General features: G+C 38.2%; 1 protein-coding gene and 1 pseudogene across 1 annotated transcript; both read right to left on the bottom strand.

Annotated features, from left to right (window-relative positions):
• Window positions 1–6,144: 6,144 nt before the first annotated feature.
• On the bottom strand, window positions 6,145–7,969 carry LOC127661326 (rhodopsin kinase grk7-b-like; annotated as a pseudogene).
• Window positions 7,970–12,521: 4,552 nt separating this feature from the next.
• On the bottom strand, window positions 12,522–20,626 carry LOC127661327 (RING-box protein 2-like). Its single transcript, XM_052151955.1, has 3 exons — window positions 20,423–20,626; window positions 13,520–13,567; window positions 12,522–13,060 (listed from the first exon to the last, which is right to left on the bottom strand). The coding sequence occupies exons 1-3, from the start codon at window positions 20,610–20,612 to the stop codon at window positions 12,942–12,944; spliced, it is 357 nt and encodes a 118-aa protein (XP_052007915.1). The 5' UTR covers window positions 20,613–20,626; the 3' UTR covers window positions 12,522–12,941.
• Window positions 20,627–23,334: the final 2,708 nt, after the last annotated feature.

Genomic DNA, 23,334 nt, shown 5'->3' with positions numbered 1-23,334 from the left:
TAACAGGTTATTTAGCATAATAATAATAATAATAATTAAAAAAAATTTAATTCTACATAAATTGTGCTTTGGAAATTAAAAGATCATGCTTTTACTGTTTATGTAGTTTATTATCAAATGTTTATGCATTTTCTTAGAAACACAGCATTTTTAGTTGAGTCAATTGAAACGTAGTTTGAAACAGAAAAACATCTCTGAGATCCCAGCATTTGGAGCAAAGACTGTTTAGCTCAAGATGGACCACTTATAATAAAATGGGAGAAATTAGAATGGCCTATATGGCAGATATAATAAAAGCAAGTCCCGACTTACAGGTAAAAGAGCCAATCACCTTTAAATATAGGCATTGGCTGTCAATCAACTCAAGAACGTGCATGCAGATTACCTGGACCAGCCTGAAAAAAAATAGCATTTTTATCGTGATCTGAGCTATAGAAGCACAATTTATGATACCATATTGTCAGATTTTACTGCTGTTTACTGCTGAAATATGTAATTTGATCGTATTCTTGACCAACCATTCCGGTCTTTCCATTCAAGTAAATTCGACACGATTTTCAACCCTAAAACAGAATTTTGGCACATGTTTTGATATAGAATTGCCATAGTGTATTAATGTATTTATTATTTTTCATTTACAATGACTGTTTATTGCAAGGCACACTGAAATTTAGTGGTAAAATGAACAGCCAGAATTTACTTAGATATCTGTTCAAAATCAAAGTAAATTCAAGTCAATTAAATTTTATTTGTATAGCGCCTTTCACAACACACATCGTTTCAAAGCAGCTTTAAAAATGATCAGGCATTAACAGACAATAAAACTAATGTCTATAATGTCGATGAATCATCATTGTATAATTCGATAAAATCTGTTTGTTAATCGTGTTTAAAAATAAGTAATGAAATAATAATTGTATTTATATCCCCAGTGAGCAAACTGAAGGCGACTGTGGCAAGGAACACAAAACTCTATTAGATGTTGATTAATGGAGAAAAATAACCTTGGGACAAACCAGACTCACTGTGGGGGCCAGTTCCCCTCTGGTTAACAGCATGAATATAATGTAAATATTACTTATGTATAGTTAAAGTCTACGTTAAAATTATTAAACTAAATAAGTGTTAAGGGTCAGTGTTTAAACATCGATTTTGTTTGAGCTGTAAGATTAATGACCAATGTCTTTGAAGTCTGGATTAACTGCAGAAGTTCACATAGATGCAATTGTCCTTGTTAATTGGCTGATGAAGGATTTTGTTGGCAATTGTGAGTCTATGTATTCCATTTCAAGAGCGTAGTCCATCAATAGACCGAGGTGATGCAGGGATGTGAAACGCAGTTCAACCTAGCCGATCATCTCGGTGAGGTTCAGTGTGGTCCATCCTAAATCCAAGGTTCAGACAATGGCATATGAAGTATCCCATGTCTTATGGTTGGAGTTGGCATCAGTTCATCCTCTGAAGTCCATCATAATAGACTGAAGTGATGTTTGGCTGGCACGGCTGCATTTAGTCATCATCATTCAGCGACACGTAGCAGTGGAGTCCAACACGAAGCAGGAATGGTGCTGGATCCAGCCGGTTCTGGTGACCTCAGGATAGGAGTCCCGTGGTTGAGACAGGGAAACAAATAAAATAATATTAGCATAGATGCCATTCAATTTATTGCAGAGTTATAAATCATGATCAATGTTTCTGGTTTCTGGTTCCGGCAGACCCAACTAAAGCAGCTTAATTGTGTGTTGGAGTATAAATTAGGTGTACGCCTGGCTAAATAGATGAGTCTTTAGTCTAGACTTAAACTGAGGGAGTGTGTCTGCATCTCGAACAGTGTTAGGGAGACTATTCCAGTTTAGGAGCCAAATATGAAAAGGATCTACCTCCTTTTGTGGATTTTGATATTCTAGGAACTATTAACAGGCCAGAATTTTGCGATTGTAATGAACATGATGGAATATAGCATGATAGAATGTCACTTAAGTACTGCAGAGCTAGACCATTCAAAGCTTTGTACCTAGTTAACATAATTTTAAAATTAATACGGAATTTAACAGGTAGCTAATGCAACGATGATAAAATGGGGCTAATATGATCATATTTCTTGGTTATGGTCAGCACTCTGGCTGCTGCATTTTGAACCAGTTGAATTTTATTTATTGATATTAATGGACATCCTCCCAGTAATGCATTACAATAATCTAGTCTTGAGATCATGAACACATGAATTCGTTTTTCGGCATCAGCAACAGAGAGCATGTGCCTTAATGTAGCAATATTCCTTAGGTGGAAGAATGCTGTTCTACAAACATTGGTAATTTGATTTTCAAAGTACAGATTGGTATCAAATATAACACCTAAGTTATTCGCTGTTGAAGATGATGTAACAGTACATCCATCGAGAGTCAAATTATATTGTAGTGGCTTATTTTTTAGAGTTTTTTGGTCCAATAATTTGTACCTCTGTTTTGTCAGAATTGAGTAGAAGGAAATTTCTGGCCATCCAATCTTTTATTTCATTGATACACTCTGCTAATTTGGACAATTGTGAAATCTCATCAGGTTTTGAAGAAATATAAAGTTGTGTATCGTCAGCATAGCAGTGGAAACTTATTCCACGATTCCTGATAATATCTCCCAGGGGAAGCATATACATGGAAAAAAGCAGAAGCCCTAAAACTGATCCCTGTGGAACTCCATATTTTACTTTTGTTTGGTTTGAAAATTCCTCATTTACATAGACAAAGTGGTAGCAATCTGCTAAATATGACCTAAACCATGCTACTCCACAAATGCCAACATAATTCTCCAGCCTATTCAAGAGAATGTCGTGAACTATCGTGTCGAATGCAGCACTAAGATCTAAAAGCACTAGAAGAGAAATGCAGCCGCTGTCAGATGATAAGAGCAAGTCATTTGTAACTCCGATAAGTGCAGTCTCTGTACTATGATGAGGCCTTAATCCTGCCTGAAATTCTTCGTATATACTATTTCTCTGTAGAAATGAACATATTTGGGAGGATACTACCTTTTCTAGTATTTTTGACATACACGGGAGATTTGAAATCGGTCTATAATTAGCCAGTTCTCCAGGATGTTGTGGCTTCTTAATAAGCGGTTTGATAACTGTCATTTTAAAGTGTCTTGGGACATGTCCAAAGCATAGCGAGGAGTAAATAATATTAAGAAGAGGTTCTGAAATTACAGGAGGTACCTATTTTAAGAATTTAGTTGGTATATGATCTAAAAAACATGTTGTGGCATTTGATGTTTCGATAAGTTTTGTTAGCTCTTCATGACATATGACAGAGAAGGATTGAAGTTGCACATGAGGAAAATTAATAGACACTGTTTTCTGAGGTGCTATGACAGATGATTGCATAATTCCAATTTTATTTCTGATTATTTCAATTTTATCTCTAAAGAAATTCATGAACTCATTACTCTTCTGCTGCGACGGAATATCTGGTTCTGTTGAGGCTTTATTCCTAACCAATTTATCCACAGTACTGAATAAACGTCTAGGATTGTTGTGGTTATTTTCTATGAGTTGAATATGCTGACCTGGCAGCTTTTAGTCTGTATCTACAGACACTATCCTTCAATGCTCCACGAAATACCATTTTCTGAGCTGCTCTCTTGAGAGCATGAGTGTGATCATTGTACCATGGTGCAGGGCTTATTTCTTTAATTTTCTTTAATAGTTCTTCTGGGCTTTGGGGTTTATTGAGTGTATGAGATAGATCTGGAAGATTATTAGTGAAGCTATCTTTAGTGGTAGAAAGAATAGTTCTACCTGAACAATAGCGTGGTGTAGATTGAGTAACATTAGCTGATTGCAGATTACAAGAGATGAGGTAAAGATCCGAGCTATCATCGCTCTGCTGCTATATTATCTTTCTATATTATCAACATCAACTCCATATCACAGAATTGAAATGATTATGGCGATGAGTTGGTCCTGTTACATTTTGTCTGACTCCAAGAGAGTTGAGAATATCGATAAATGCTAATCTCAATGTATCATTTTCATTACCAAATATTAAAGCTCTATCTACAGTGACTACAAGATCTGATAAAAAATTTGCAAATTCACCAAGGAAATCAGAATAATGCCCAGGTGATCTATACACTGTAGCAAGGACAAAAGACGACAGAGATTTTTTATTTATATCTGACGGTGTCACATTAAGCATTATTACTTCAAAAGACTTACATCTATATCCTGTCCTCTGAGTAACACCAAAAACTTCACTGTAAATTGTAGCAACACCTCCTCCTCGACCCTTCAGATGAGGCTCATGTTTATAACAATAACCTGGGGGAGTAGATTAATTTAAACTAATATATTCATCCGGTTTAAGCCAGGTTTCAGTCAAACAGAGCGCATCCAATCTATGATCTGTAATCATTTTATTGACAATTTGTGCTTTGGTAGAAAGAGATCTAATGTTTAGTAGCCCTATTTTTATATGATGTGTATTTTTAATTTGTTTGTTTTGTTCAAGTTTGACCTTAATCAAATTTTTTCTAAATGATTTAGTGAGGGTATTGTGTTTGGTAGTTCGGGGAAAGCACACAGTCTCTATGAGATATCTAGGTGATACAGTCTCTATGTGTTGTAGTTTATGTGACCTGTATGACGTCTCAAGACAGCTAGCAGATGTTCAGATTAACCAGTGTGTCTGCTTCCTGACCTTGGCCCCAGTTAGTCAAATACTATCATTATTAAGACTATGAGCCAAATTACTAGAGAGGAGAGTGGCACCTTCCCTGAAGAGATGGAGTCCGTCTCTCTTTAGCAGGTCAGGTCTACCCCAAAAACTCTTCCAATTGTCTATAAATCCTATTTTATTCTTCAGACACCACTCAGACATCCAGCCATTCAGTGACACTAATCTACTACAAACTTCGTCACCACGACAAGCAGGGAGGGGACCAGAGCATATTACAGTGTCTGACATCATTTTTGCAAATTCGCACACCTCTTTAACATTATCTTTAGTGATCTCTGACTGGCGAAGCAGGACATTGTTAGTGCTGACATGAATAACAATTTTAGAAAATCTACATTTAGCATTAGCCAGCTAAAAATTGGATTTGATGTCAGACGCTCTGGCCCCTGAAATGCAATTAACAATAGTGGCTGGAGTATCTATTTCCACTTTCCTTACATTAGAATCGCTGATAACAAGTGCTCTTTCAACATGATTCTCAGTGGGAGCATCACTGAGTGGGGAGAATTGATTGGAAACCCTAACAGGAACGGGAGAGTGGTGTCTCTTTGCTGAGCGAGTATGCCACCGAGACGTCACCCAAATGCCCTGCTGCAGGGGCTCTACAGTCGGAACCAAAGTGTGTATGTTGCTCTCTGTACTACTCGCAACTGAAAGAGTATCTACCGGCTTTTCTTTTTCCCTGACCTCCACTAGCATTCGAATGCGAGTCTGTAACTCATTAACCTTCTCCGTCAGCCTGACTAATTCCTTACATTTATCACAGGTTGTTCTTGATAAGCGGTGCTTTGAGATCGATGCAATAAATGGGTGCGTGCTGAAAAAATGCACGCAGTTTAATCGCGATAAAAATAGAATGCGGATGCAGGTGGAATATGCATGCTTAAAAATGGCAGATGTTAAGGATTAAAGGCTGAAAACAGATATATAAGTGATGCTATAAACATAGCAGGCAACAAACACAGACTCTAGCTAGGTGCCAGCAGCAACAGGTAAAACACACGCAGATGAAATAGTAGAAAAGCGGAAAAACCTGAAACGTGGTAAAATGACAAAGTATATAACGATGAATGATGAATACAACGATGAATGTTTGAGAATAAAAATAAGCAATGCTAAGCAGCTTAAGCAGGCTAAAAACAAACTCTCCTACTCAAAGTACATCATTTCCAAACTAAGTGTGAAATGTAGCCCCTTAAGAATATGTATGGTTAGTAGTAAAAAAATAACAATTGTTACTTTGCCAGGCTTTAACCATAGAGGTTATTAAAGACTCTTGGAAACTGGTGATATGGTTTAAGAATTAAAAGTCATTGGGACAAAAAATACATGAAAAATGTTTGGCCACTCATGTAAATGATGAAAGCTCAATGATCACACCTCATAGGGATCAAACCTATAACCTTTGCCTTACCAACCCAGAGTGTGAACCACTAAGCTACACCACCCCATTATGTCCAAAATAGCTCTAACATTAAAGCATTTTGCAGACAGACCATATTTTTTCTTCCTTGAAGCTTTTCCTGTCTGTCCTCTCCTTTTGACAGATGGTATTCCCATTTGGAAGCTCCACGGCCAGACCCAGGTCCGACAGCCTGCACTGGCTCTGACTGTCCAGCAGGACATTCTCTGGCTTCATGTCCACTGTACACAATATTCATGGCATGTAGATGCAGGATCCCAGTGGTGATCTGAGCCGTGTAGTAGATAATGTGCTCCATCTCAAGGCCATGCTCCCCAATGTGGTAGATGTGGTACTTCAGATCCCCTCCATTCATCAGAGTTATGACCAGACACGGGTGGGTCTTTGTGTCAAACGCATAGGCCTGGCTCACCAGAAACAAGCTGTTCACCTTCTCCAAGATATGTTTCTCTAGCAAAGCCATCTTCTCCCCTCTTTTTTTCTTCAGACGTTTCTTGTTCAGTTTCTTGCTGGCATACATCTGACCTGTGTTTCTCACCTGAACTGCACACACCTGTAAAGAGAGAGAAGAACATTAAAAAAGGAAAAAAACGGTTTGTAAAAACATTTCTAAATGTTCTACAATGCAAATGTTTTGTATTTTGGACACGTGTATTTTGTCAAATGTTAGTGGAAGATGTCCATAGTTAATGTGATGAACTAGACGTGTGGTTACTCTGCTAAAACACCTTTGTGAACTTAAGGGGAACTGACTTCATACATCCACTACATGACATCATGACGTTTGGTCACGAGACCCAATGGGAACCAATGAGGTTTGATGTTATCAGGGTATCTGCCATATTTGACAAAGTGCTTTAGTAATATGATTTGACTTGATTTGAGAGTGATTGACAACTTTGAGTTTGGTTCATCAAACAATGTGATCAAATGACTTTGGAAAACATTTAATCGAGTGCAGGAGCTGTATCGATTAATCTGTGGTTTTATGGTGTGCTTTCTTTACACTTTTGAACTTGACAGACTGGATTCAACCAAAGCACACACAGATCATAAGCAATCATAGAAGATGGCAAGAAGAGGAAATATCTTATATTAATGGAGTAATGGTGTGCCACGTTCACATATCCAGACATATACTGTATTTTATATTTCTCTTTTGGGCCTCAAAATTGGCACCACAAGGAAGACTGTACAAACACTCACCTTTCCAAATCCTCCTTATCCCAAAATCCTGAACTCATAGAAGTATTTATCAGAGATCGGCTGCTTCTCAAATTCCTTCCACTGCACAAATCTATCAAATAACATGCTGGCCTGACACTCGGTGAACGGTTTTCCTTTCAGGAACTGTTGTGTAGCACTTTTCACCATCTTTCACCATCACCTCTTCAAAGTCCTTCTCCGAGAACACTTTACACTTCTCTGCTATATCTCCTACCAGAAAGATCAGGAAACTCTCGGAATCAGCTTTGCAGAATTTGTTGATGATGTTCTGCCTGGCTTTATCCTTCGCACCCGCACCCGCCTCTGCCAAATTCCAGTCATTCAACTCATCCAGTAACTCAGCAGAGGCAATGTATTCTGGACTGGAGGTTAAGAGGAATTGCCAGAAGCATATTTTCCCGATGGGTTGCTCCTCTCAGATCTGCTTAAAATCCTTGGGAATACTTACACGGATCACTGTACACTGCTCTGGTTTGGTAAGGGAGAGGCTACACCTTCATTTTCTCATCTCCTTGTCATCTCCACTTTGTGCTTTCAGGTAGGTTGTGTTGGCCACCAGGTTGCCCAGTCTGCACATGTCACACATGGCTGTGGCTAGGTGATGGGTGAACTATGTGATTCACCTGGTTACAATTAATAAAAAAATGGAATGTAGTAAACTATTGGAGGTGGCAAGCTCTGAATCTATGATGAGACAAAGAGAATGAGGCTTCAAGTCAGAGTCTTCCTCGCACCACTCACGTAATTGCTTATGCAGAATTCTAATTACCAAGAGGGATTTTCTCTTAGGTAAGTGTCTTTGTATGCTCATTCACGGATGCACCTCGCAGAAAGGAACTTATGCCATACCTAATTTAAGAGGCTTTGGACAATGTTTAGCCACAATGCTAAGTGATAGACAATGCCACTGTCGCCTTTAACCTGCTGTCAACTGTCAACGTCAGTTCAAGAAATTAAATGAGAATAGATTTATAAATTGTCAGAAGAAAATAAGAGTGGTGCTTGTCCGTGCAATACTCGCTGCCAAAATGCTTGAGTGTTCTGGGTGATTGCCAAGGGACTGCTCAGTTGCTGGGATGTTCTGGGTGGTTCCTAGGACATTGTATGGTGGATGCTTACTGGCCCAAGTCAAAGGACTTAACGACCCAGTCTTTTTGATATTCTGGTCCCTAGATATGGCTTGGGTCCATCATTCAAAATAAGTCTTTTGGATTTTGTTGTTTTTGCCTGTTTTATAATCAGATCAGGTTAAGATCGTCTGATCACATAGTAAAAGTAATAGCACACCACTTCTCAATGAGCCATATGATTTGTCTATGTCACAAATGGTGTAGAGATATTTTGTAGAGAGTTTTTCACTAAAGAATTAGAAGAATGTTGTTTAATGTGTTGTATAAGTGAATATACAATGATGAGCGGACAGAGATGAAATTGCGTCTCATAAAAGTTTGGAGGAGGTCTGTGTATCTATGTGGATAACAAATGGGCAACTCAATTCCGAATATATAAACAAGTGTGCACTCCGGATTTCGTGTCTTTTAAACCTTTTTATCTCCCTAGGGAGTTTGGACAAATAACGATTATTTTAGTATGTTCCCAGACCGGACTATGAAAAAGCTGGGAACAAAATAGCAGAATGTCCGTTCGTCTGAACAGCCAGTATTTATTCTGGGGGATGTGAACTCTTGTGATCATCCTATTTACCCGCTCTGTACCAATATGTGGACTGTCCGTCTAGACACGCATTTTGGATAAATGTTTTGGCAATATTGCTGATGGTTCTAAAGCCATTTGCCGCTCTCCCTTGGGGAAGTCAGACCACAATATTGTACGTTTATTCCCCAGATATCGGGCTAAGATTAAACAGGAGAAAACGGTTGTTAAGCATGTACACCTGTGGACTGAGCAAAGCAAAGATCAATTGAGAGACCAAACGGACTGGCAGTTGTTATTAATGTATGTGACAATGTTCATGATATTACAGACTCTATCATTTACGTCTTATTTACATTTTTGTGAGAACAATTGTGTTCAAACCAAAACAGTACATACAGTATATACCCAAATAATAAGAAGTGGCTCAATAAAGATCTTAAAATGTGTCTTAATGAGAAACAGGTGGCCTTTATGAAGGGTGATAAGGAATTAGTTAGGGAGAATAGAGAACATAGGGGAAAATTAATTAAGTGCTAAACTTGAATATAAGAATACAATTGAAAGTACATTTTTTTTAAGGGTAATGCAAAGCAGGCATGGGAGGGTTTTAATGTTATGATGGGAAGAAAGGGGAAGAAATTTGACACCACTCCTTCATATAAGCATCTTTTGCATATTATTTAAATGTATTTTTTTAGTAGGTTTGATACTGGTGAATGTATATCTGAAACTAATAGGGTTTGCTCTGAAATTCCTTTATATGAAAATATTACCCTGGAAGAATATGAGATTGCATATTTTTTGTCTCATATTAAGCCTAATAAGGTACCTGGACCTGATGGGCTGGTATTGAAAGACTATATTTATGAATTGACTGGGGTTTTTACCAAACTATTCCAGCTTTTGATAAATGCAAAAAGAGTACCAAATTTATGGAAAATATCTACTGTCATTTCCATACCAAACAAAACCAGGAGCTAAACAGTTGAAGGATTTTAGACCCATTGCCCTCACATATGTATTGGGAAAATGCATGTAAAGAGTAATCATGAGGCATCTAATGAGTTCTGTGAGTAACGTTCTAGATCCATTGAAATTTGCATATAGAAAAGATAGAGGTTCTGATGACGCAGAGGTAATCCATATTCAGATCCATATTCTTATGCAGCCAATGATTGATTTGGGGATTACGGGGGATTATTTGGTGGATTAAAGATTTCCTTTCTAAACGTCCACAAAGAGTGGTTGTTAATGGCAACACAGGAGCCCCACAAGGAGCAATTTTTTCACTGTTACTATTCTCTGTTTTATTATTTTAAATATGCTGATGATATGGTTCTCGTGGGTCTTTTGCAAGTAGTAGAGAAAGGTAGGCCTCGCACATACCAAGAGCCCTTTAAAAGCCCTTTTTGAGTGGTGTCAGCTGAATGCATTTGTGATAAATGTGGATAAAACAAAAGAATTGGTAATTACTGGAGATACGGGGAATATTTTGAAGTTGGAACCTGTAATACTTTGTGGGAATCCAATTCAATTTGTCAAATTGAATATGTTTGTAATTTTAAGTATTTGGGGACACACACTGATCCTCAACTTAGTTTTATAGAGAATACTGACAGCATTTGTAAGAAAGCTCAACAAAGGTTGTATTTGATCAGGTTAAATTACTTCGGTGCAAGTAAGAACATAATTGAAATGGTCTATAAAAATGTATTTTTACTTTTAACATGACCTTGTGGTGTGGTAATTTGAGTGGTAAAAACAGGGTCAAGAAGACCAAGATTGTAAATGAAGCCAATTGGCAAGACACAGAGACATCTGAATGATCTATATACACATAACGTCAAAAAAAAAAAAAGGCTTTAGTGATAGTAGGGGACATGTCTCGCCCTCTTCATGGTGAGTTTCACCTGTTGCCATCAGGGAGACGTTATAGGCAACCACGTGCAATTCAGAAATTTATCAGTTATCTTTTGTGTCCAATGCAGTTAAAATTTTAAATGCAAGGGATTGGTGACTTCTGTCTTGTATACCTTTTTAAAGTATATTTATAAATTGTTTGTGATGTATTGTATGGTGAAGCCAGAGACAAGTTTCCACAACGTGGATAATAAAGTTAACCAACCAACCATCAATACAAAGTGTGCTATAACTTGCCTTGGCTGAAATGCATACGACAAGTTACAAGTATCAAACTCTGTCTTGGAAATAGTTCTTCTGGGTTCCAGACTAATCACAAGCACACAAATCCTGAGCTAATTGTTTAACCGGAATTAGCTGAGGGACAATAAGCGGAGTACTATCAGGAATGCTTTTTCTGTTGCCAGAGATCTAATATATTCAGTGCTGCATATTGTGATAAGAGCTGTAAATCAAGGGTTCCCACTTTCATAGCTCCAAACGTACTTCTCTGTCTGCTCGTATGAATGTAACACATCATAAGAAAGTGTTTCACCGCTGTTCAAATGCACTTTGAATCACATCATTTATACGTTTTCCATCTGAAAGCACTGAATATTAAATGAAACAAATGACAATAAAATGCAAAGTAATCTCTTCAGTAATCAAAATACTTTTTGAATGTAACTGTATTCTAATTACCAATGATTTACTATAATTGTATTGGAATACATTTACTTACATTTTGTATTTTAAATACATAATCCCATGACATGCATACCATTATTTCCCAACCCTGTATGTATATATCAATCAGCCACAACATTAAAACCACCTGCCTAATATTGTGTAGATCCCCCTCTTGCTGCCAAAACAGCATCAACCCACATCTCAGAACAGTATTCTGATAAGATATTCTTCTCACCACAATTGTACAGAGTGGTTATCTGAGGTACTGTGGACTTTGCAGTTCGAACCAGTCTGTCCATTCTCTGTTGACCTCTCTCATCAGCAAGGTGTTTCCATCTGCAGAACAGACGCTCACTGGATGTTTTCTGTATTTGGCACCATTCTGAGTAAATTCTAGAGACTGTTGTGCGTGCAAATCACAGCAGATGAGCAGAAAAACTCAAACAGCCCATCTGGCACCAAAAATCATGCCATGGTCAAAATCACTGAGATCCATTTTATTCCCCATTCTGATGGTTGATGTGAAAAGAACTGAAGCTTCTGAACCGTATCTGCATGATGTTATGTACTGCTGCCACACAATTGGCCAACTAGATAATCGCATGGATGATTGTTGGTGTGAGATGGGCTGGTTTGAGTATTTCTGTAACTGCTGATCTGCTGGGATTTTTACACACAACAGTCTCTAGAATTTACTCAGAATAGTGCCACAAATATCCAGTGAGCGGCAGTTCTGCAGATGGAAACACCTTGTTGTTGAGAGAGGTCATCAGAGAATGGTTAGACTGGTTCAAACTGACAAAGTCTACTGTAACTCAGATAACCACTGAGAAGAATATCATATGAGAATGTTATTCTGAGATGCGGGTTGGCGCTGTTTTGGCAGTACAAGGGGGATCTACACATTATTAGGCACGTGGTTTTAATGTTGTGGCTGATCGTTGTATATACTCTCTTAATATGTTTTAAGTTAAAACACACCTAAAATACATTGAGTTTTTAATATTTATTTCTAACACATAAAATACACATTCATAGTACAGCTTCAGTTGATGCCACAAACACCCGCCGTACCCTGGAGCTCTTCGGGTTGATTCTTGTTAATGCTAAATTAGGTGACAGAGGGGTAAAGCCAACCAGTGTCACCTGGATTTCCGTGTACGTACATGATTTCAATCTGACGGTCACATACACGCACACAGATGTTTCTACACGTTCAGCGACTGGAAAGATGTTCTTATTTTCAGTTCTGCCTCCCTAAGCGGAGTGGTGCTAAAGTGGATGGATGAGGGGTGGATCTGAGGCTTAAATCCTCATTTGCCGATCCTCTGCACCACCCAGTCCTGTTGGCACAGCGGGCATCGATTGTTCTGCTTCACCCAGAGGGACATGCAGCAGTTATGGAAGGAGTGGTTGCACTCTCCCCACACCACTGAAAGGAAGAGAGAGGAAGAATGAGAATAAGAGACAGTAATGGTGGACAGGGAGCTTGTAATATTAGTCACTATTCACATCATAGTCCTTTGTTTTTGCAGTTGCATAGTCTACTAGTGTTGCGCTGGGGCATGTTTGAAGTAACTGAATACTATGGATAGTCCCCTTTGGGCAAAGTACTTAACCCCAGGTTGCTTCAGTGGGACTTTCCTTAATGCAATGCAATGTAAGTGTCTGGCTTTAGTTAAATGATTACTTGCATACTAAGTATATTACTTATTAAAAATGAAAGTGATAAAGAGATGGTAAATGGATGACAAGACACTAAAGTAGTTATCAGTAAATGGTACTATGCATTGGCAACAGACAGTGCTGCTATCTGTTTTCAGGGGCTTACTGTAATTCATTTATTAGGCAGGTAATCCGTGTGCTCGCGCTGATGTTACAGTTTACTTACCAACGCAGTCCTCTTGCTTGTTTTCAGCCTGGCATCTCAAACATGCATCTGAAATAAATAAAAATACATGTGATGCATATCATTCAAGAAATTACTGAAATCAAATTATAATAAAACTGAGCTGTCATTTTCATGACAGCACAGGTGGGCAGTGGTGGCTCAGTGGTTGAGGCACAGGGTTACTGACCAGAAGGTCAGGGGTTCAAGCCCCAGCACCACCAAGATGCCACTGTTGGGCCCTTGAGCAAGGCCCTTAACTCCAGGTTGCTCCGGGGGGATTGTCCCTGTAATAAGTGCACTGTAAGTCGCTTTGGATAAAAGCGTCTGCCAAATGCATAAATGTAAATGTAAATTCAAACGTTCCATTCAGAGTTTTTCAACACCACAGGCAAGTTTGATTCAGCATCTTTGGGCATCATAGGTGCGTTTTAACGTTTGCTTTGGCATTTTATGGGCATTAGGTGCGAGTTTAAGCGTATGCGATTAAGCATCATGGGTCTGTTTGAATATTCCATTTAGCTGATTTTAAGCATCATAAGTACATTCAATTCATATAATGGACATCATAGGCAAGTTCCAACATCTGATTCAGAAACAGAGGTCTTAGGTGCGTTTAAATGTTCGAGTCAGCATTTTTGTGCACCACTGGTCCATTCAAACACGCACACATCTGATTCAGTATTTTCGGGCATTATGGCATATTTGAATGTCTGTTTTAACATCATACAGTAAATGTATTTAAAAGCTTGATTCATCATTTTTGTGCACCACAAGTACGTTTGATTCATCATTATTGGGCACCATAGGCAAGTTCAAACGTTCAATTTGAGTGTTTCTGAGCATCGCAAGTACTGTATGTTTGATTCATCATTAATTGGCATCATAGGAAAGTTTGAATGATCAATGAAGCATTTTTGAACATTGTAAGTTTGTTCGATTCATTATCAATGGGCACATTCGAAGGTTCGATTGAGCATTTTTGAGCATCGTATGTACGTTCGATTAATAATTAATGTGCATCATAGGAAAGTTTCAACTTTCGATTCAGCGTTATTGAGCACTAAAAGTATGTTCGATTCATCATTAACAGGCACCATATGTATTTTTGAATGCTGTATTCAGCATTTTTGAGCACCATAAGAACTTTAGATTCATCAATAATGGGCATTATAAGTAGAGTGACCAGATGTCCTGATAAAACCGGGGCAGTCCCAATTTTACGAGCCACGTCACGCATCCTGACGGCGTGTGATGTGTAGAGGTCGACCGATTAATCGGCCGATTTTTTGCATTTTTTAACATAATCGGCATCGGCCAATATCCAAGTATATTAAGCCGATTATTAGGCAGGCGCATCTGTGGGCAGCCTAGTGTTGTTGTGGAACAGGTGTTGGACACACGCTGCCCCTAGAGTCATTTTCCAGCAGAGTGAGCAGACCTCATCCAGTGCCTAAGGAAGGAGCTAAGCTCCTTGGAGAAAACGGTAAGGATTAAATTTGTATAAATCCTTTATATTTAATTAAAAACTTTTGATATGTTACTGCCAACAAACGCGACTTTGGATATTGATAGCGACGTTGAAGTTGCATTATCACAGCAGAAGGGTTGCTATCATGTCACAATAAGTAAGCAAGAATTTTGCAATTACAGACAGTGAATCTGAGACTTTTATTTTGTTCTGTTTGTGTGTCTTTTATTTGAGAGGGTTGTCACTCAATGCAGAGAAATATGTAATAAAAAAGATACCAACGCACTATAGGCTAGTGAAGGACTGGCTTTGGTAAGCTCGGACGTTAATCGCTTCTGCTGTCGGTACTGGAGAAATTAAGAAAATACATTTATTATTGCTATAAAGAGAAAGTTATTTTATCTCGCCAGCCATTTCTATGTATAATAATATGAAACCATTTGTCTGTGATGCAATTTAGCTAGTCGCAGTCAAAGAGAGAGAGAGAGAGAGAGAGAGAATTTCTCAAGCGGTGCCACAGCGAGCACAAACATTCAAACATAGCCTGGTTTAGATCTGTGATTATTAGTCTGATTTTATTTTAGATTTCGCCTTCCAAAGATTATAAAAATAATATTTATACATAAGCCGCATTCTGTCTAGCACAACTTCCTTCCCTTCACAGCGGTGCACTGACATTTCTCCCTAAAACTCAAACTTAACGTCAGAATCAGCACGATCGGTGATTGTTGTAAAATGCTACTGCTACTAAATTTCGGGACGCGTTTAATAATAAAAAGAGGGCAAGAGATACCGTTCCCAAGGCGGCGCGCGCTCCGAAACACACCGCAACGAGACAAGCAAAGTATAGGCTACTTTGGGTTTCATGTGCGCGTCTAAACGATCAACTATACACAAAAATATGTCAAAACGACCGGCTTGGAGATTCACTTAAACACAGTTTATGTCTTAAATGGACGTAGTTATGGAAATAGTTGGGGAGAAAATATGATGCATCAGGAGTCTATTAGACTCGGTCTTAAAGGGGAAGCTGTCTATTAAACGTGTGACGATTGAGCCATTACTGCGAATCAAACAACAAAAGGCAAAGAGAAAATCACTTACAGCTCTTGAATGAATAACTTCTGCATTAATCTATGATAAACTATGCAGTGTTATTTTACAATTGATTACTTTATTAGATTTCTTTTTAGACCACACCTGAACAGTAATGTTAGTTGACCTTCCTGAAATTAAATCACTGTGCCTATATAATGTTTATCTTTGTGTAACTGTTTATCTTTTGTTTATCTTTGTGTAATATATATATAACAAAAAGCTCCGTTAAGAATACTGTTAAAGTACCGGATCGATTAGCAGTATCGGTAAGATAGTAATACCATTAAAACCTTAACGATACCCATCCCTAGTTATGCCTGTGCTTCTCTTGGATGCTCTGAATATTGGATTACGTTTCTGGATTGCCCCTTAATTAAAGCTGCATTTGGATCTCAACCTTCGTGTCTCGGAGCAGTTCGTAACACCTGCTTTGTTTATTTAATATATTTGTTATACATTATTTATACAAAATGTTTTTACATTATACATTTTTAATTTAAGTGTACAAGTGCAGATTGGTCAAGTGTTCAATAAATGTATTTGTTGAGAAATTTTGTCTATCTTAAGTAATTATTTGTGTTACATTTTATCTTTGAAATAAAAGGTTCAAATAAGAGGTTAAAAACAAGCACATATCGACCAAATATCGGCCAAAATAAATCGCCAGCATTTAGCGGCCATCGGCCGACTCGGATTTCAAAAGATCGGCATCGGTCGACCTCTAGTGATGTGTAGCTTTACGTATCAAGAGTAAATGGGCTATGTAGTTCTATGCAAGTAAAGACAGGAGAAGGAAAAATATATTTGTTCATTCCTCAAACTAATTAAGTAAAGTATTCTACTTCAGCATTTCGCATGGTGGGGAAGACAATTTAAAGCACAATGCTAGTGGAAAACTTCCATCTTACACATTGCCAGACCATAAAACTTATTAGGATACTCTCTGTGTTTTACCAGAGGCCTCAGTGCCTTTGTGCCTTAAAAGCCAGAGTCTGGCTTCAACAGAAGTGTATATAAATCAAAGCTGGCACAAAGCAAGTGATGCGTTTTTGAAGCAAAACTCAAAACAGGCCTTCTCTTCAGCTGCCTCCACTCTCTTGCCAACGGATGTCACCATGGAGACACTTCACAGTTCAATGACGTGGCTAAACAATACCACCAAAAGTGGTTTGACTACAGCACAAGTGGGTTCCTGCACAACATCCAGTGTCTAATCCTTCAAGAGCACCGACAGCTGGATTACATGCAATTTAAAAAAGCAGTTTCAGAGGGTTGCCTAGCCCCTCGATTGGCTCCCGAAGAGTACTGTATTGTCAAAGACCATACCAGTTCACCTTCACCTACCAGTTGAAGAGCAGTGGTACCAGCTTCTAAAGAATAAATATGACACCCCCCCCCCCACCCCACCCCACACTTTTTTTATTATGACTATTGTCAAGATCCAAGAAAGAGAAAATTATATAAGTTGTATTTGGAAGAATTTAATTCACTGATTTGATTATCCAATATGGCTATTTACTATATTAACCATTTTTTTATTGATTGTCCCTATTTTATTTCTTCTATATATAAATATTTATATTGTTATCGTGATACAAATTGACTCGTATCATAAATATGAGATTTTGGTCATATCGTCCAACCCTAGATGGAATTCTTTTTTTTTTTTTAAAGAAATATTTAACGTATTGCCAATTTATTAATACATTTTAATGTATTATCTGACAAGTTAATTTTAACTTAGCAATGGCTTATAACTTGCTTTTAGAAATATAAGAAAACCTGTTCATTGCTAGTCATCTTAAAGCTGAAGTGTGTACAGTAATGACTGCAATGACTCTTTTCACAAGGTTTTCCCCAAACACGCCTCCATCTGCCATTCATTTCGGGGATTTGTGTCCCACACCAAACTTACACCATTGGTTAAGCCAATGTTGCAGTGTCTAACTGGACTGAACAACCAAACAAACAGCTATGCAAGCGGTACAGAACAACAGTGATTACACTGGACTGGTAAATTAACATACCAATGGTGTAATTTCAGTATTTAACATTTAAACAATTAAAATCACACACATTACCTTTAAGCTGACTGAAGGTTAACAAATCATTCCTTTGTTTTAACTGTAAATTGGCTTTTATATTTCTTATTGTAGTGCAGAAAAGGCCAGTGTTAACCAGGCGAAGGAGGAAGGAAAGTGGAGAACCCCAGACCAGAGAACAGCTATTTTGGCATTCAAGAATGTTTTAAAACAAATCAGTTCTTTGGAATTAAATGTTAATGTTTGTGTCAAATATAAAAGAAATTGTATAATATATATATATATATATATATATTAGGGCTGTCGATTTAACGTGTTAATAACGTGCAATTAATTTGACAAAAATTAACGCGTTAAAAAAATTAACGATTTTTAATCGCAATGCTTAACTGAGAAATTCAAGCTTGTAGTACCACCTGTTTACTGCAGAGGGAAGTAATTGAAATTGATCTTTAAGGGATCTTAAGATGTGTTTAAAGATTGAGTATTAAACTATATTTAACTCGACGCAGTGACCTAAACATTTGAATTTTATGACGCAACACACCCAAGACGCGACACAAGCATGTCTGACCCAGATTAAAAATTTTAATCGATTGACAGCCCTAATATATATACCGTAATTTCCGGACTTTAAGCCGCAACTTGTTTCCCATGCTTTGAACCTCGCGGCTTATACAATGACGCGGCTAATATTTGGATTTTACCGGCTTTCAAATTTTATAAAAAAAAAAAAAAAAAACATTCTGTGACGTGCTCAGTTTTTTGGCGGCGTGAAGCTTTCATTAGACCAATGAAATTGCCGAACGGGTTAAGGTCAAAACAACTTTTTTTGTTTACTGTTTAGAGTAAATCGAGCGCGCTCAAACTTCCCATCATTCTGATTACGGTAGTAATTTTGTCACCCTCACCATGGCAAAGACATGGAGAAACGCATATGATGCTGCTTTCAAGTTGAAGGCGATTGATCTGGCTGCTGCACGGGAGCTTGGTCTTAATGAGTCGATGATAAGACGTTGGAAACAGCAGTGTGAGGAATTGACTCAGTGCAAAAAGACAACTAAATCTGAGGCTATTTAACTCCGACACCGAAGGAGATGACTTCATTGGTTTCATGTGCACAAGAGGAGGAAGATAGTGACCAATGACTTTCTTGGTAGGCTACTGTTTACTGCAAATGTTTTATTACAAGCTGTGTGTGGCAGCGGGGGCGTGGTCAAGCGCCCATCCGGGAGAGAAAAGCTGTAAGGGCGCTTACACCTGCGCTAAATTATGTCTAACACCGGTGTCTAATTTCAAGTGCCCTGCTTCACGTGTCCTTCTTGGGAAAACTGTCACACGGGCACCAGTTTTCAGCAGGGCACTTGACGTTCCAGGTAAGGCTTTTAATGGCCACAGCAATGTTTACAATCAATTTTATAAAGTTTCTCAATTCTTCTATGCGCCAACACTAGACTGACGTGTGTCACTTTCTCAGCTCTGTGGCTGCTGCCTTTTTATGCCGCTCTCCCCATGCTTTCTGAAATTAGACACCGGTGTTAGACATAATTTAGCTCAGGTGTAAGCGCCCTTACCGCTTTTCTCTCCCGGACGGGCGCTTGACTACGCCCCCGCTGCCACACCATATATATATATATATATATATTTAGAATGGTCATCACCCTAATCCTAAGAAAGTTCACATGTTCTTTTACCATAAGTACGTTCAATTCATCATTCATAGGCGTCAAGTTTGAAAGTTCTATTGAGCGTTTGAGCATCTTAGGTACGTTCAATTCATCATGGGTACATTGGCAAGTTCGAACGTTTGATTTAGCATTTTTGAACATCGCAATGACGTTTGATTCAGAAACATTGAGCATACATATATTTATTTTTATATTTTCGATTATTTGTCTCCTTTCCTGCATTTATGTATACATTTTGGTAGGTTTATAAGTATTTTTTCTTCTTCACCTGTACTTGTCTTTATGACTTAGTGACTGTATTCATACATTGTTTGATCTTATTGAACATTTATATTGAAAGAAATACACAGTTTTAGCACCATTTATGGACTTTTCAGACGGTCCCTTACCCACCATAGTCACATAGGTTAAATTAGCGATCTGGATCGATTTCACTGTGACACCATCTGACCAGCTTAAATACGGGAAAAATCGAGTCCCGTTGTGATTCCATATGTGACGCATAATTTTATCTTTAAATACGGGACGGGTGGCAACCCTGCATAGAAGTGTTCAGAAATGCACAGAAATCTATAATAGCTAGCCGGTTAGCTAGAGAAACACTCACCCATTACTTGAACCCGACAAATAGCGCAGGTGTCACACTCCACATCCCAGCTCCACATGGCCACTGCGTTCCACTTCTTCAGGGAGAACATCTTGTCTACCCCTGATTTAGACCCTGACGAACCGCTGTGTGTGTGGACTAAACCCGGCTCGTCGCCGTCTTCCATCTCCGCCATGGCGAAGAGGCGCATAAACAAAATGGCTGAGATAGGCTAGTCTGCAGACACGCAGATCGGTCTCTCAATGGAGATGGTGATAGACAGGCCCCTGGCTGGATGTCTTGATCGTGAAAGCATCGATTGATAATGTCTCTCAACAAAAGGAGGCTAATTTATGAATTATATGAATGAACCAGACATTTCAGTCGATTTTTACTCAGAAGTTAATGTTAAGAAGCTAGTACGTTTTACACCAGTTCTCCTAATATACATTAACCACTTAACTAATAAAGTATGTTATTATATGTTTAATTGTAATTAAACACAATTTTTGCTTTATTATTATTTTTTATTTTCTTTACTACTTTTTCTTTCTTTAATAAAATCATAAAGTTCATACATTTTTAGATAAATGTCAGTAACAAATGTTTACATTGGCTTATAAAGGGAAAAAGATGTTTCTTCTATATATATATATATATATATTATAACATGGCAAGTATTCAATATAGTAAGATGCAAAGTTAGAAGCTTTGCAGAAGGGTAGACTGAGTACAGTTGAAAAAGCGGGACAATTGAAACACTGTGAATATTTCCCAGCTAATGCAAGTTTGAACTTTCATTTTCATTAATCATATTCAAATTAGCATCATCTCTATGCAGAACATTTAAAGAACATAGTCCATATTGATGAAAAATTATTAGAGAGCATCAATTTCTTGGGTAATTTTCTTCTTCTTTTCATTTTCTTGCTCCTTATGTCATTATGAATTAATTATTATTTCTAATTGACGAAAGGAAACTTTACTTGTAATTATTTATTTTTCTATCTTCAATTAATGTATTTCGGGACATCCTGGGATGTAAGGTCACAAAGGAAATGAGGCATACATGCAAAGTGATCAGCCAGGGACAGATGAAACACTCTTCTTACAACTGTACCCATCCCATAAGAAACATGATTCGGAATTCTCCTTCTAGAGTTTTGTTAGCCATTCTGTTAGTTATTCAGTCAGAAACCATAATTAATTCATTTGTTTTGGTACTTTTCAAAGATAGATAGATAGATGTCACGGTCCTGCCACTCTGTCAGTCTGGGGTTTTGTCTGACAGGACCGTGGCATTATCGTACCATGTCTTTCTTGTGTGCACATGTCTTTCTTGTGTGTCACAAGAAAGACACTGCAATGTATGCGATGTATGCTCAGGCTTCATTTAGTGTGAGATTGCATGGCACCGCTTTTATTTTGCCATTGCTATGCATTCTCTCATCTTGTTTGTCGGTTGGCATGGGCGTATATTGCCTTATTGCCTTGGCAATGGCATTTGCCATTTGGGTGTTTCGTTGTTTTGTGAGAGCACGTGGCTTTGTTTTGTTTCTGCATCGCCATGTCTTGCATCATTCCCTGCCTCCTAGTTTGACCATTATTAGTTCATTTGTTACACCTGCCCTGTCTTGTTAACTTGTTTGATTTCACTCCCTACTTTAATCTCCTCATGTTTGCTGTCCAGTGCCAGTTCATCTTGTGTGCTTGTTTACTCCATTTGGTCTCGCCTGTCAGTTTCCTGTCTCATTTGATCCTGTTATTCCCAATATATCTAGACCAGTCTGGTCTGTCCTATTCCCTGCTGCCTTATTCCTTTGTTTTCCCCTATGGGTTGTTTTTGTTTGTTTTCCCCCTTGAGGGAGTTTTGGTCTGTTTTTGCCCTTTTTGTTATATTAATAAATCCTCTGTTTTTTGTAACTCAGCGCTTGGATCCTGAGCCTCATCATTCCATCTGAACTTGACATTACGAACTGGCCAAGATGGACCCAGCAGAGATTTTGTTTTTGACTGGTTCTCCTGCTCACCAGCATGCAGGGCATGCCAAGAGGATGCGTAGGATAAGGCAGGAGGACAAGTCTGTGTGGTGATATGCCCAGAATTATTGTCACTGTCCTCGTTTCTGGGATACAATCAGATCTTCCTAATTGATTTTTTTTTTTTTTTTTTGAGCAGGTTTGAATGAACCTATTATATTATGTCCCAGAATGGCCACGGAGGCCGTCCCCCTGACGCTGCCAGCATCCTGTTATTCCCAACCCGGTCCGGTCAGTCCTGTTCCCTGCTGCCTTATGGCCCAGTCCTGGTTTATTTTTTTGTGTTTGATTTTCCCCTTTTTGGAATCCCCCCCTCCCCCCCTCTATTTTTGTCCATCCTCTATTTTTAAAAATGATATGCTTGGGTCCTGAGCCTTATCATTCCCTCTGAACATGACAGATAGATATAATTATGCAGAATACATTATTTAGTAAAAAAATATGATTGTAAATGAGTATTTTGGTTGGTTTGCATTAGTGCACATGTCACAAGATGCCTTGTATCAGGGTGAGGAAACCTAAGAGTATTTCCAGTTGATGTGTTAGAAATGATACATATGTAAGCATTAGCAATATTTGAAAACAATCACAGAATATAAAATGTGTCAGTTCACTTAGGTTAGGCATAATGACTTAAGTATTTTACAAATGAATGTTCCAACTGTCCCGGGGTAGTGTTTCAACTGCACCTGGCAATCCTATCAAAAGCGCCTCTTGTCTTCGAACAGTAATTGTAGAAAATAGGAACTATGTAGGCAGGTTTTTGGCATTTATTTTTTTAGTAGACAGATGGCATGTTTTTTTCTTTTTTTTTCTTTCTCAATTATCTTGTTCATCTTGCGAAAATAAAGCTAATACAGATCTGGAGAATTTGGCTGAACTGAGCACTGTAAA

The sequence above is a fragment of the Xyrauchen texanus genome, chromosome 21 (assembly GCF_025860055.1).
Source record: "Xyrauchen texanus isolate HMW12.3.18 chromosome 21, RBS_HiC_50CHRs, whole genome shotgun sequence".
Lineage (NCBI taxonomy): Eukaryota > Metazoa > Chordata > Actinopteri > Cypriniformes > Catostomidae > Xyrauchen > Xyrauchen texanus.
The sequence above is the reverse complement of the archived record's forward strand: the minus strand, read 5'-3'. Positions and strand labels throughout refer to the sequence as shown.

Bases quoted from the DNA above. Each gene is read 5' to 3' on its own strand.
- LOC127661327 (XM_052151955.1), bottom strand. From the start codon at position 20,612: ATGCGCCTCTTCGCCATGGCGGAGATGGAAGACGGCGACGAGCCGGGT. The intron at 13,568-20,422 runs GTGAGTGTTTCT...TATTTATTTCAG, and splicing joins TTGTCGGGTTCAAGTAATGG to ATGCATGTTTGAGATGCCAG. The intron at 13,061-13,519 runs GTAAGTAAACTG...TCTTCCTTTCAG, and splicing joins CAAGCAAGAGGACTGCGTTG to TGGTGTGGGGAGAGTGCAAC.